This window comes from Uranotaenia lowii, chromosome 1 (assembly GCF_029784155.1).
Source record: "Uranotaenia lowii strain MFRU-FL chromosome 1, ASM2978415v1, whole genome shotgun sequence".
NCBI lineage: Eukaryota > Metazoa > Arthropoda > Insecta > Diptera > Culicidae > Uranotaenia > Uranotaenia lowii.
The window spans coordinates 190,213,592-190,228,302 of record NC_073691.1 but is presented as its reverse complement, the minus strand read 5'-3'; the positions used below and the strand labels follow the sequence as shown (position 1 = coordinate 190,228,302).

The 14,711-nt window shown below is 35.9% G+C and overlaps 1 protein-coding gene and 1 long non-coding RNA gene across 3 annotated transcripts in view; both read right to left on the bottom strand.

The window, feature by feature from the left end:
• The window catches only part of LOC129741162 (protein TRC8 homolog), a 35,535-nt gene extending 21,857 nt beyond the window's left edge, over positions 1 to 13,678 (bottom strand). For both annotated transcript variants that reach the window (XM_055732872.1, XM_055732877.1), the window contains exon 1: positions 12,686 to 13,678. In XM_055732872.1, coding sequence (XP_055588847.1) covers positions 12,686 to 13,076 — 391 coding nt within the window. In that variant the 5' untranslated portion in view covers positions 13,077 to 13,678. The remainder of the gene's footprint in view (positions 1 to 12,685) is intronic.
• Positions 2,664 to 3,232, bottom strand: LOC129741181 (uncharacterized). Its single transcript, XR_008736433.1, has 3 exons — positions 3,126 to 3,232; positions 2,902 to 3,007; positions 2,664 to 2,760 (listed from the first exon to the last, which is right to left on the bottom strand). It is a non-coding gene; the product is annotated as an uncharacterized LOC129741181 (long non-coding RNA).
• Positions 13,679 to 14,711: the final 1,033 nt, after the last annotated feature.

Genomic DNA, 14,711 nt, shown 5'->3' with positions numbered 1-14,711 from the left:
AGATCAGAATTTTTCCCGCGCGTATCCTGGTCAGGCAAATTTATTCTATATAAAAACCTAACAATATCCGGGCATTTGATTTCAAAATTGTCAATCCAAAATCCGGGCAATACCAAGCTAATTTGGGCTAAATTCAGAAACTACTAAAAAAAATGAAAACGAAAAGCACTTTAATTTTTTTTTCCTCGAAACACATCAGAAATTTTGACTCATATTTTAAGCATCCAGAAACCGTGCATGATTATTATATTAAAAGTTGCTCAAAAAATTTCATTTTAGTACGCAAAATCAGAAAAAAAATTAATAAGAATTTTTTTTCATTTGGCAAATGAAATGACTAAATCCGGAAAATTCGGGTTTTTTTTTATAAAAATCCGGACAACCGGGCTGGACGACTTGACCGGGCCCTTTGAATTTTGTTTTTTCGATTACCCAGTCAGGTCCGGGTAAAACCGGGCAATCCTGCTAGCTTTGGGTAAATAAGCTTAAAAAATGTTAAAGTTGCCTTGATGCTGAAGCAAAAATGACAATTTTCGAAAATAGGTATACTCCATGCCGTCTTATTGCGTTCTTTTTTTTCACCCCATACGGAAGGTGAACAATTACATCCAAGTATCCATTTTACTGGTGCCACGTGAAAAGTACACCTGCAACGAAAATGGGCGCCAAAACTTCCTATAGAGAGATGGATGCACATCAGTAAGCCTTGATTGCTTTTGGCGCCTTCCTACTCTGGGTGATTCGAATGGAAAAAAATGGAAATTGGGTGCCATGACTTTTATTTGATACGAATAAAAACTAAAAATTAATTTTCAAATTCCGTAAAAACATTTTTCAATTATCTCTCCGTTGTGTTATTTTTCGCGTGAAGACGAACATAACAAAAAAAATCGCATGCAAATCGGATGATCCAGTGAAGAGTTTTTCGTGTTCGCACATTTCTGTATGGGCTGTCTCTCTCCCTGTTTTATATATATAGATAACAAACCATTTTAAAGATCTGGATTTGAAATTTTAATCTTAATTCTTATGCAGAATTGAAACTTAAAAAAGTTCCATAATGGTGATCCAGAATTGAAATATCAGGGTTTCAAAATTCATATAGAAAATCAAAGACTCAAAATTCAAATAAGAGATTTCAGGTTAAGGATTCTGTCTGTTCAGTTCAAAATTATTGGACATTTTTTGTTTGGAATTTAGATTCAGAAATCAATTTCAAATGAGAAATACAAAATTTTCATTAAGGTTCAAAATGCAGAATTCACATTCGGAATTAAAATTCTAAATAGCTCAAAACAAAACACAAAACAGATGAAAACCACTATCAAAAAATAAGATCTGAACTCATATTCAAAAATGTTATTTTTAAGAAATCTTTTCATTTATTCATTCATTTAATTTTTTTTTCACAGGATTGTAATAATGAAATGAATTATTAACGGTAATTTATTGTTGATAAAAAAACTTGTACTTAATCTTCAGGTTTAGGAAAATTCAGCTGGAGATATATTTTTTGGTTTGATTTTAAACTTTATTTGTATTGCAGATACTTCAAAAACAAAGATGTAAACTAAAATCTGAATTATTGAGTTTACAAGAGTAGAAAATAAATCTGATTTGAGTTTCAAACAAGTTCTTCTTTCAAATGAAGCCCAAAATCCCTCATTTATTTTTTTAAATCTTAAAAGAACTGAACACTTTTAGGGTTTATTTTCGAAGTTATGATTTTAAATGAATAACTATTAATAAAGAACTTAAACCCGAATAATGAGATGCTGTTATGGGAAAAAATGTCATCAACCCCCTGCTCAGAGTGACCAGCTTGTTTCCAAATTCAAATTCCCGATTTTTCCGTAAGCTTTTTTTTTATTTCCTCAGTTTTGGTCTAAAAATGTAAATGAAAACTTTAAATTTGAAATTTTAACCCAAATTTTCAAAACCATGTTTAGGGTGAAATTTTTAATTTTTTTTTTGTAATGATTTCTTAATAAATATGATTCCGAAGCTCATACACATATGATATGCATTTATTCACATTTCTTTTCTAATAAAGAATTCGGTTATCAAAATTTATGAATAACACAAACCAAAAATTGGAGTTTTATTAGATTTTTTTAATATATTATTAATGAAATTAAATCGAGTGCGGTTGCAATTTGTTCCGCGGTCGCGTTTTGCTTCGTGATTCCACAAAATTTATTTTTTTCTCGATTTTCATGTCTAAGTTTCATAAGTTCAACAGGGCAGTGAAATTTTTTACTTGCCTTTATGTACACACAAAAAAAAAGCATAGTAAAATTACTAAATCCGTGGTTTAAATGAACAACACACAACCATATTTTTGAGTCAATAATGTTTTGTTCTTGAAATTACTTCGCGCATAGTATTTTTACTATGTGTTTGTTCTTGCTGCGCATAGTAATTTCGACTACATTTTGTAGTAAAACTGTTATTGACAGAATGATTTCGTTTACTTCGTGCATAGTAAAAGTACAATTTTCCATTATTAAAGTAATATGCATTATTATCAAAATGTGTATCGTACCATGATAGAAATTATAAAAATAACATGGTATAATGATCTTTCAGCACGATAAAATCCCCATAAATTATGATATTCATTTTATTTAATTTCAATTTTTATTTATTCATTTTTTTATCCACATTACTTCACTTTACGATTGTGTTATAGCACCACCGGTCGGGGAACTCGGGCTGCAGCAAAGAGAACAGACTCGCTGATTTAGATGCACTTAGCGTCTGAAATGAAAATAAAAAAAAAAAAAAAAAAAACAGAAAAACAATTAATTGGTTAATTATGAGAAATTAAGAAAAAACTTATCAGTTTGCTTATTCAATGACCAGTTGATTAGTTTGGAAAGAAAACACAATTCCACTCACCTGAAAAACTGCATGTCCTCCGGCCAATTGTTCCCGAAATATTAACTTGCTACACCATCGAGGGAGGTTCCCCGGTTGGGGAACTCGAGAATAGCATTAGCCGACACTAAAAGAAATTGAAAAAAAACAGTTAACCTTTCTTGCACACATTGGATTGGAAAAATGTTAAATTTGCTTATCCAATGAGCAGCATTTGAAAGAAAAAAAAACACAATCTAACTTACCTGAAAAATGCATTTCCGACCATACTGATCAGCTATCCGGATCCGACAGCAATAATAGATTCTTGTGGATTTCCACCCTCACCCGGAGCGTTGTCATTATCTCCCACAGCTGATTGGCCACATCAGTGTTGTCGAATTTGCCCCAGGTGCACATTACAAATCGCCGGACATTTTCAAAACGGCCACTTTATTGACGTACTTGCGGGGCAAAATTTGTTTTTTTCGCGTACCGAAATTGTAACCGACTGACAATATTTAACAAATTCAAGTGACTGTTAAAAATAATACATCTGAGCGTAACATTACTATGCACGTAGTATTTTATTAATATGAATGTATGATCAATGATGAAATTACCATGAGTATAGTATTCCCGACAACACGAAGGACGATATGTCAAAATTATCATGCTCATAGTAAATGCAAGAACACGAATCGTGCACTATCGGAATATCATGCGCATGGTAATTTCGACACGGGAAAAATACGATGAGCTGTCAAATTACTCATAGTAAAAATACTATGTTGTAGTATTATCGCCAAGATTTTTGGTAGAAAATACTAAATCATGGTTAAAAATACTAAATACTGGATATAGTAAAATTATCATGACGCCGTATTTGAAAAACCTATGCAATTTTTTTCCGTGTAGATCTGAGAAGAATATGCACGTTCGGCAATTGTGAAAAAAAAGGAATCTCAGTCGTTCGTAATCGTGGATCCAGCTTGTTTTGGTTTTAAACAGTGGTAAAAAAGGGAAAACTTTCACTTGTTTTTCAGAAATTGCCTGATTTCAAAGAGACAGAAGAAAACATGGTGAAAAAGAGAAAAAATGCAAGTTCCAGCGCTAGTGGGGAGTGGTTTTAAAATCTAGGGGAAATATAAGTTGGACGATGAGTTCATATGATGAGTTCATATAAAGATTATGATTTTCACAATGCGTGTGTTTTTTTTACATGGTTTGTGTTTGTGTGCGTGTCTAAACACAGGATATCGGAAGCATGAATTGTCTGATAAGTTTTAAGATTTATTAGTTGAACCAGTTGATCAAAACCTGTAAGGTTTTTGGATTTGCGATCATGGTATTGATATAGTAATGGCTAGGAATTGATAACAGAAATGTCGACTCGATGAGCAGCATTCTATAAAAATTGCTATACTGTATATGTACTGCTCGTTGAACGATTTTCAATATCCACATGGTGAAAAGGTGCTTGAAGTTGTACAATGGTTACTGTGATTGAAATTATATGGAAAAACTTTAAAAAAAAATGCGGCCTTAATCAAGATCCAGAAAATTCAGCTAAGTATCAAATTGTTATACATTTTATTCCATTTTTTTTTTGTTTAAAATGGTTTCAAGGTAATATGAATAAAAATGCATAATTATTTATTGATAGAATGTTCAAAGTAGCTTAACTCTATTATTGGGGATCTTTGGGGGGTTGGGCAGGGCATCAAACGATCGGAAAGCTGATATACAATGGATTGTGGGTTCAAGCCAGCCGGAGTATCTCGGCATATTTAGAATCATGAGGAGGATACTTCGGTACTTTTTCAGGATTCTTTATATGTTTCGAACAGTTGGAAGTGAGTTCGGTGAGTCAAACCTGCCCCAAACCAGTGGTAACGGACCCCTTGGTAGTGCTGCAATTATTGTTGATGAGTTAAGCATGAACAATATTTGAATGTGCGATTGAGATTTCCCGTACCGACTCGGGTCGAAAGACCTAACAGCCACTGGTGGGTTTTCATACATACATACATACATATTATTAATGAAATTAAATCTTGAAGTATGGTTAAAATAAAAACTTGTACGTGTACTTTCGAATTCTCAATTCAAAATAGTCGAAAATTAGTCAATTGCATTTCACCCTCATTTGTTCAACATATTCATTAGATTTTTTGGTCGGAGTCCTCAAAACTGTTTCCCGTACATTTGAAATATTTTCTTTACATTCCTGCTTATTGTGAGTTTTGATTCAGCATAGCGTGTCCCTGATGAAGTTTTGAACATAATAAATCCTAGGTCAATTGTAAGAAGTATATGAAGCATCAATCTTAAGTTTCAAAATAAGAATTCAGGAGAAAAAACTATGAACATATAAATGTATTGTTATAAAAAAAAAAAAAAATCAACGAATTTCTTCATCCAGACTTTTTTTATTCTTAAAATTCGTAAAGAAAGTGCGCTAATGTATGAAATGTATAAATCTTGCATTATTTAACGCTGATAAGGCTAATTTAAAAAAAAACTATGCTTCACATTTATCCAAGGTTTTTTTTCCATTCAAAAACATTTTTTACTATTCACAAACAATATCTGTGAGCTAAGAAATATTTTATTCATGACAAATTTTTCTGTTACGTTTCGATTTCAAAATACTTTTAAAATATTTTGGGACTGAAACTGGGCTGAAAATGAAAGCGCTACTGAGCGAAAAAAATCCGATTTTGGAAAAACAACCCGGTTTTTCTCCATATTTTCCTTACGGAGAGTGTAGGGGAACTGGGGGTAAGACGCCCACGTTAAGAAGAATCTTTTATTACTCGTAAATGAAGAAAGCAATCCAGTAAATTCGACAATAGTTTAGAAAAAGGGGACTGTTCTTCATCAGAAATATATAAACAGGAACTCTTATACTAATGATATACGTCTTAATCATTGAATTTTGAAAGGCTTTCTAAAGTATGACTTCCATTTCGTTTGGGGCAAAGTGCGCATATGTTTGTGCCCAAACGCGCCGTTTAACGTTTAATAAGCGTTTATTGATTCAAGTGCCTCCGAAAGTATTTGCCAGGTAAAAACACTTCTATTCTACTTCACAGATGGAAAAATGTATTGCTACGCGCAGTGCTGCCAGATATACTGCCATTCTTGTTAAAAGTTAATAAAATCTGTTATAAATTTAGGAATTTTAAATATATTCGTTTATATTTAAGTTATGTTTTCCAATTCAACATATAAATATCTTTCAAATTGTTGTGATGAAAACTGCATATAAATTCAAACAAATATGAAAAATGCTTAAAGATAAACGGACATGGCGCGTTTTGTCATACCTATATCTGTTTATTAAAAATCGTTTAAAATAACATAAAAAAAAATTGAATAAGGAAGTTATTCGTAGTGGGATGATTGTCAAGACCAATGTTAATCATTGGAGAAGATACCAGGTAGTTTTTTTTGCTGATAGATGCCGTAATTCCTTACGAGAAAAGTTGAAAAATTGCAAGAAAATCTCCTAAAAAAATTTGTTTTCGTTTTTCTTAAAATTTACGTAATATAGAAAACCTTCTGTGGACCTTCTACACAAATGTTTATAAACGCATAAAAGTGTAAATTGAACAGACTGGCATTTTCAGAAATGTTGAAAAATGATTGTTTCGTGAAATACTGATCGTGGCGCATCTTGCCCGCTCTGCGCATTTTATACCCAGTTCCCCTACTCTGAAATGTTAAGCTTCTGGAAAAAAATATCGTGTGAAAATGAATGTACTTTAGAATTCAATAGATTTATACAGACCCCGTTCCATTTTGGCAACACGCCCGTACATTTTATGTTGCCAAAATCGAAATTTGTAGTCATTTTTTAATTTTTTCATCACTTTTTTCATTCATTCTGCACTTTTCTTGTTTTGTTTATAATGTTTGTTTTCTTTTGTCATATTTGCTGTTTTTGTCATTCTTCGTCATTTTTAGTAGTTTTTGGTCACATTCAGTCTTTTTTTTAATTTGTTTTTTAACTTTTTAAATTCTTCATCTTTTTGTCATTTTTGAGTACTTTATAAAAATTTTAAATTTTTTTGGTTTTTATTGTTGCATTTTATCACCATACCAGAACATAAAAACGTATTTACGGTGTTTGTCTAAATTAAATTTGTCCTAAAAACCAATAATGTCGTTTCTAAAAACTGTTCGATTTTGGCACGTGTGTCAAAATCGGATGTTGCCGAAATTGAATGTTGCCGTAAACGAACGGGGTCAGTACATGAGAAATACGATTCATACAGAATTATCCCGGTTTAGATTCGAGATTCCAGGTTTTTCCCAGTTCCATTTTCAATTCCAGGTTTTCCCCGTTCGCTGACCAACCTGCTTGCTATACATTTTGTTGAACGCAGAAAATCAACCATAGGATTATAGTTGAATCTATTATATTTATTGTTGAGTGCGTAAAATCAATCATAAACATATAGTTGAATCTATTATATGTATGGTTGAATGCACAACATCGAGCAGTCGAAAGTTTAATATTTATAGTTGGTCGAGAATCAATCAGAAATATTATTGAAAATAAGAGGAAAATTGTTGACAATACTATACTTTTTCTCTGGGTAGTATACAAATCTCTTCAAAAATGTATGGAGATTCATCAATGTAACATTTTTATTTAGCCTGAAAATGACTCAGAAAACACTATATTTTCTATCCCTTTAAAAAAAAACCGCATTCATTCGTGCAAGGGACGGAATGTCTATTAGAAAAGAGACAGATTTATATAAAGGTGGATTTTTTTGCACAAACACATGCTGTGATTGATTTGTATAAGAACTTATTGGGCACCGTGTGAGTTAATTTTGAATAATTTGTCTGTACCACAACACTCAAAGATTTCAGAAATACGTTAATAAATAAAATTTCAAAAAAGGTATAAGAGACTCAGCTAAAAATAACTGTAGGAACGAGAATGTCTATTTTCGACTGACTGCCAATCTCCGTTGGACAATCGATCCTTTTATTATTCCCGCATATGACAGTTGGCGTTATGGAAGCCCAATGAGATCGGTCCGACCGATCCGCATTATCTATTCCCGGTGCACACAATTTGTAAATAAAATGTGCAAACTTTCAAACACACAAATCGACAGCTACTTATTAAGTAGGTACATCTGCTACATATTTACCGGCTGGCTCCGGCGAATTTATTGGAAGCCGCGCGCACCGATGATATGCGCCAAAGTCTAGGTCAACGGTTTTTCAATGGAAACCTGCCATGTATTAGTGGCATTCGTGGCTTAGAAAATGCTCCAAGAACTGCGGAACAGATGGAGCCAAACTCGCGGGGGCCATCGAATCGGTTCGAACGAATGACTGATTGATGGCATTGGCTAGGTCCAAGGCCATATCGACATTCTCTTGCGGTGCCGCGCTAAGTAAAAAAAAATCAGAGGGCTCACCTCCTCGGTTGTTTTGGACGGCGGCGTTGTACTTAGTAGGTACAAATAAAACTAAATCTCATAGGTTCAGCTTGGTCATAATAATGCGGAATGAAAAGCTAGAACCGTGGCTTTCCGTGGTTCTACTCCATGGCTGAGTAGAGAACGCAGCTCATGCATGTTCTTTTTTATTCTTTTTTATTCTTCAATGATAAACATCAGCCATAGTACAACTTGAGTGATAATTCAATGTTGAGGATATTGTACTTTGTGAGAATCGAAAATTCAACGCGTGGGTAGATAATGAATCATAAGCAGTTTCTAACGACAAGTTCAAAAAAATATTATTTTAAAACATTCAACGAGTATTGAAGATTTTAATTTTTTTGTTGTTTTCTACAGGTGCTGCCCTGCGAATGTTCAATAGAGCATCGGAACAAATATGATAAATTAAACTGAAAAGTCACCGTCAGCTATCGATCGTCACCAATTTTCGCGCCGCCTTTGAACTGATTAATGCAACCAAACTTGTCAGATCGATCGAGGTCACCGTTACTGGTGGTTCGGTCAAGAATATGTTCGAGTACAGTGGAGTAGCACACACAGAACACTTATTTATAAGCCATTAATTTGGTCGCGCAGAGTGCGGAGTGCAAGAATGCGACACCTGATTGGAACTTGTTCTGCCTTAGACTATCCTCTGTCCAGGGGACGATGAGGTACTCAACGAACATTCATAGACTGGGTTCTTGTGCAGCAAACCATCAGCTGCGTTCTCGTCGATATGTATAAAGTATGTATGTACTTATATCCGATAGACTAAGGCAAATTATTAAGTCTCCATAGATACCTTCTTGAAATTTGTCATTCTGCATCTTGTTTTCTCCTGCTAAGGCCGACAGTTTCATATTTCGAATCAACATTTACAATTTGAACATTACACAATGGTTGAAGTGAGATATTCTAGCTACTAGAATCATCCAACCTGGGACTAAACTGTGACCTGTCCTAAGTCAAACGACTTGTCACAAAATGAAATGACAATCACAAACGGACCAGATCGGACTTCTTTTAGAACACGAAAAGTGGATGGGCCTCGAACAAAAATTTAAAAAATCATAACAGTTGATACGCGAAGAAATTCAAACGAGAAGCATAAAAAGATCGACGTGGCATTTAAATATTGAAAATTGAGTGCATATATTTGAGTTGTGAAAAAAAGATGACAAAAACGGCAACACAAAAAAAAAAAAAAAAACAAAATACGGTGGTCAAATCGTGCGCAAAATATTTGGAAATCTCGTGGAGAGATATTTTGAAAATTTTTGTAATTGACAGCAAACCGGACTCTTCAGCGATTAGCTGACAAGCTTCCAACCAGAAACTTTTTGTTGACAAGTCTCGCCTGTATTTCCCGGAGGGAAAATTTAAAAAATTAATGTCTAGTACTTGAGGAGGCTAACGATCTGTGGAAACTGTAAATCACTCAGTATTTCATAAAAATTTACACGACGAATGGCTAAGTTATAAAAATGACAAAATACATGAACAATGGCAAAAACAATTGAAATTCTAACATTTAAAAAATGCAAAAAAGCGAAATAAAAAAAAATCAAAGAATTGAAAATATGATGAAAATGAAAACAATAATAACAAAAAAAAAAAAATAAAATAACAAAAAAGTAGTAAACCGAAAATAACCAAATTGACAAGAAATACAGAAGTGAAACGAAATTCGAAAAAAGAATGGTCCACGAACGAAAATATGGACGGTAAACAACAGAAAGCACATTAAGGATCGCGACAAAATCTTAGCAGGGAATATCCTAAATTTCAAATTGCTTTGTTTTAAATTCAAATTCGAAAAATTCAGTATGATTGAGGGACAAGGGGGGGTTGTTTTTTTTTAATTTTGGTCATTTTTGTTAGTTTTGTCGTTTTTGTCATTTGAGTCCTTTTTTTCATTAAAATGTCAGTTTTGTCATTTGTGTCATTTTTTGTCATTTGAGTCATTGAGTCATTGAGTCATTTTGGTCATTTTGGTTCATTTTGGTCGTTTTGGTCGTTTTGGTCGTTTAGGTCGTTTAGGTCGTTTAGGTCGTTTTGGTCATTTTGGTCGTTTTGGTCGTTTTGGTCGTTTAGGTCGTCGTTTTGGTCATTTTGGTCGTTTTGGTCGTTTTGGTCGTTTTGGTCGTTTTGGTCGTTTTGGTTGTTTTGGTCGTTTTGGTCGTTTTGGTCGTTTTGGTCGTTTTGGTCGTTTTGGTCGTTTTGGTCGTTTTGGTCGTTTTGGTCGTTTTGGTCGTTTTGGTCGTTTTGGTCGTTTTGGTCGTTTTGGTCGTTTTGGTCGTTTTGGTCGTTTTGGTCGTTTTGGTCGTTTTGGTCGTTTTGGTCGTTTTGGTCGTTTTGGTCGTTTTGGTCGTTTTGGTCGTTTTGGTCGTTTTGGTCGTTTTGGTCGTTTTGGTCGTTTTGGTCGTTTTGGTCGTTTTGGTCGTTTTGGTCGTTTTGGTCGTTTTGGTCGTTTTGGTCGTTTTGGTCGTTTTGGTCGTTTTGGTCGTTTTGGTCGTTTTGGTCGTTTTGGTCGTTTTGGTCGTTTTGGTCGTTTTGGTCGTTTTGGTCGTTTTGGTCGTTTTGGTCGTTTTGGTCGTTTTGGTCGTTTTGGTCGTTTTGGTCGTTTTGGTCAGTCAGTCAGTCAGTCAGTCAGTCAGTCAGTCAGTCAGTCAGTCAGTCAGTCAGTCAGTCAGTCAGTCAGTCAGTCAGTCAGTCAGTCAGTCAGTCAGTCAGTCAGTCAGTCAGTCAGTCAGTCAGTCAGTCAGTCAGTCAGTCAGTCAGTCAGTCAGTCAGTCAGTCAGTCAGTCAGTCAGTCAGTCAGTCAGTCAGTCAGTCAGTCAGTCAGTCAGTCAGTCAGTCAGTCAGTCAGTCAGTCAGTCAGTCAGTCAGTCAGTCAGTCAGTCAGTCAGTCAGTCAGTCAGTCAGTCAGTCAGTCAGTCAGTCAGTCAGTCAGTCAGTCAGTCAGTCAGTCAGTCAGTCAGTCAGTCAGTCAGTCAGTCAGTCAGTCAGTCAGTCAGTCAGTCAGTCAGTCAGTCAGTCAGTCAGTCAGTCAGTCAGTCAGTCAGTCAGTCAGTCAGTCAGTCAGTCAGTCAGTCAGTCAGTCAGTCAGTCAGTCAGTCAGTCAGTCAGTCAGTCAGTCAGTCAGTCAGTCAGTCAGTCAGTCAGTCAGTCAGTCAGTCAGTCAGTCAGTCAGTCAGTCAGTCAGTCAGTCAGTCAGTCAGTCAGTCAGTCAGTCAGTCAGTCAGTCAGTCAGTCAGTCAGTCAGTCAGTCAGTCAGTCAGTCAGTCAGTCAGTCAGTCAGTCAGTCAGTCAGTCAGTCAGTCAGTCAGTCAGTCAGTCAGTCAGTCAGTCAGTCAGTCAGTCAGTCAGTCAGTCAGTCAGTCAGTCAGTCAGTCAGTCAGTCAGTCAGTCAGTCAGTCAGTCAGTCAGTCAGTCAGTCAGTCAGTCAGTCAGTCAGTCAGTCAGTCAGTCAGTCAGTCAGTCAGTCAGTCAGTCAGTCAGTCAGTCAGTCAGTCAGTCAGTCAGTCAGTCAGTCAGTCAGTCAGTCAGTCAGTCAGTCAGTCAGTCAGTCAGTCAGTCAGTCAGTCAGTCAGTCAGTCAGTCAGTCAGTCAGTCAGTCAGTCAGTCAGTCAGTCAGTCAGTCAGTCAGTCAGTCAGTCAGTCAGTCAGTCAGTCAGTCAGTCAGTCAGTCAGTCAGTCAGTCAGTCAGTCAGTCAGTCAGTCAGTCAGTCAGTCAGTCAGTCAGTCAGTCAGTCAGTCAGTCAGTCAGTCAGTCAGTCAGTCAGTCAGTCAGTCAGTCAGTCAGTCAGTCAGTCAGTCAGTCAGTCAGTCAGTCAGTCAGTCAGTCAGTCAGTCAGTCAGTCAGTCAGTCAGTCAGTCAGTCAGTCAGTCAGTCAGTCAGTCAGTCAGTCAGTCAGTCAGTCAGTCAGTCAGTCAGTCAGTCAGTCAGTCAGTCAGAGTCAGTCAGTCAGTCAGTCAGTCAGTCAGTGAACCATCATCCATGGGAGCGATTCCATGCTATCATTATTTTTCTTTTTTGATAGGTGTTTGACCCGTTAGGTTCATTCTTCCTTGATTCGATCGGTTGGTTAACCCATTAGGGTCAAGCTTCGTGGTAGCTCTCTATATTTTGTAGAATAATCCGGCTTTGCGGAGGAAGGCAACTAATTTGGTTTCTGTGATCATGCTATCATTTTAATTATACCCATCCTTAGCAAATAAACCCTTCATAATCCGACAAAAACAAAACCACACAACAATGTGTGAAGGTCATTGCACAAAACCAACAAAACCACAAGTGGATCTGAAACAATCGAATTTTCCCATAGACAGATCTGATTGTCACTTACCGAACAAACACAGCAGAAACTTCACTGTGGTCAGCGAAACGAACTTGTAGAACTCGATATCATCCCGCAGGGTATCGACCCCACCCTGTCCTCCCGGGTGGACCTGTTGGGCATCCAATGGATTTGCTGCTCCCGCCGCTTCGCTCAGGACGTTCGCAGCCATGGTGGCCGCAGCTTTGACCGTGGCATTTAGCGACGCATTGAACGACGCTGACGATTCCTCGACTACCGGAGAACTTCCTCCGAACGTCGTCGATGTGGAGGAGCTCGATGACGACGAGGAATTTGGCAGCCCCATACTTATTTTTAGGATTTCATCGATGATAAAAAGGCTGGGGACACGCATGATTACGTCCACCAGCCCAAGGACTTTGGTTCGCACCACCGACATTTTTGTTGCCCCCAACCCGCACTAACTGCTCGGAGTAGTTCCGATAGATTTTCGCTCCAGGGAAGAGAAAAATTAAACTAATTCGGCAACCAAAACAGAAAACTAAACTAGGACACAATTTTTTTATTTCACTATTGCACGGATATTGCAAAATGGCAAAAAAACCCAAACTTTCACATTTTTTTGCCAGGCTACTTCTACCATTCGGCAGGAGCCATTCTCCTGCAACTGGGAAGGATCCGGAATAGGTCCGGTAAAGCTTTGCACTTTCAATTCACACTAAACACAATAATTTTCGACTTTTCCAGCTGACCCACGACGGAGACGACCGGATGTTTTAGACCTTAGCTGGTTCGCTGCGAAACTTTAGATTTAGATGACCGAGCACTATCAAAGTAGTTATTGACGCGATTCGCAGAGATACCGTCGTCGTCGTCGTCGTCGCGGAGGAAAACTACTTCACACTACACCTTCCTCAAAACTCAAACGACCGCAGCTCTACTTTGCTGGTGCGAAATAAGAATTTTAAAGTCAGCTCGCCCGATACCTCCGTTCGAAGCTGAACTGCCTGGCTACGGCTGACTCGGGAAAAGAAAAATTGACAGCAGCGATGGAAGGTTGCGTGCGGTTGTGTTTGTGCAATGATGAGTTGTGCTGTCATTTTTGCTCGCGCGAACTGTCATCATCGTTCGATCATCGCTTTTTTTTATGGCATCGAGAGGGTTCGATAAATGCTATAAGCAAACTGAAACTATAAACTTTTATTTTTAGTCCATACGCAGACAAGGAATTTGTATAAAGACCAATTATATTTTAGTCAGTAACTATATTTTGGGGAAAGGTTTATATTTATGTAATGGTGAAATGCGCAAACAATTTCCCAATTAATATATTCACATTACCAGGTACCAGTTTTTTTTCAATCTACTCGTTTTAAGCATTAAATAAAAAAAATAAAAATGACAAAAATGACAAAAATGACAAAAATGACAAAAATGACAAAAATGACAAAAATGACAAAAATGACAAAAATGAGAAAAATGAGAAAAATGACAAAAATGACAAAAATGACAAAAACGACAAAAACGACAAAAATGACAAATATGACAAAAATGACAAAAATGAGAAAAATGACAAAAATGACAAAAATGAGAAAAATGACAAAAATGACAAAAATGACAAAAATGGCAAAAATGACAAAAAATGACAAAAATGACAAAAATGACAAAAATGACAAAAATGACAAAAATGACAAAAATGACAAAAATGACAAAAATGACAAAAATGACAAAAATGACAAAAATGACAAAAATGACAAAAATGACAAAAATGACAAAAATGACAAAAATGACATAATTGACAAATATTACAAAAATTACAAAAATGACAAAAACGACAAAAATGACAAAAATGACAAAAATGATAAAACTGACAAAAATGACAAAAATGACAAAAATGACAAAAATGACAAAAATGACAAAAAAGACAAAAATGACAAAAATGACAAAAATGACAAAAATGACAAATATGACAAAAATGACAAAAATGACAAAAATGACAAAAATGACAAAAATGACAAAAATGACAAAAATGACAAAAATGACAAAAATGACAGAAAATGACAGAAAATGACAG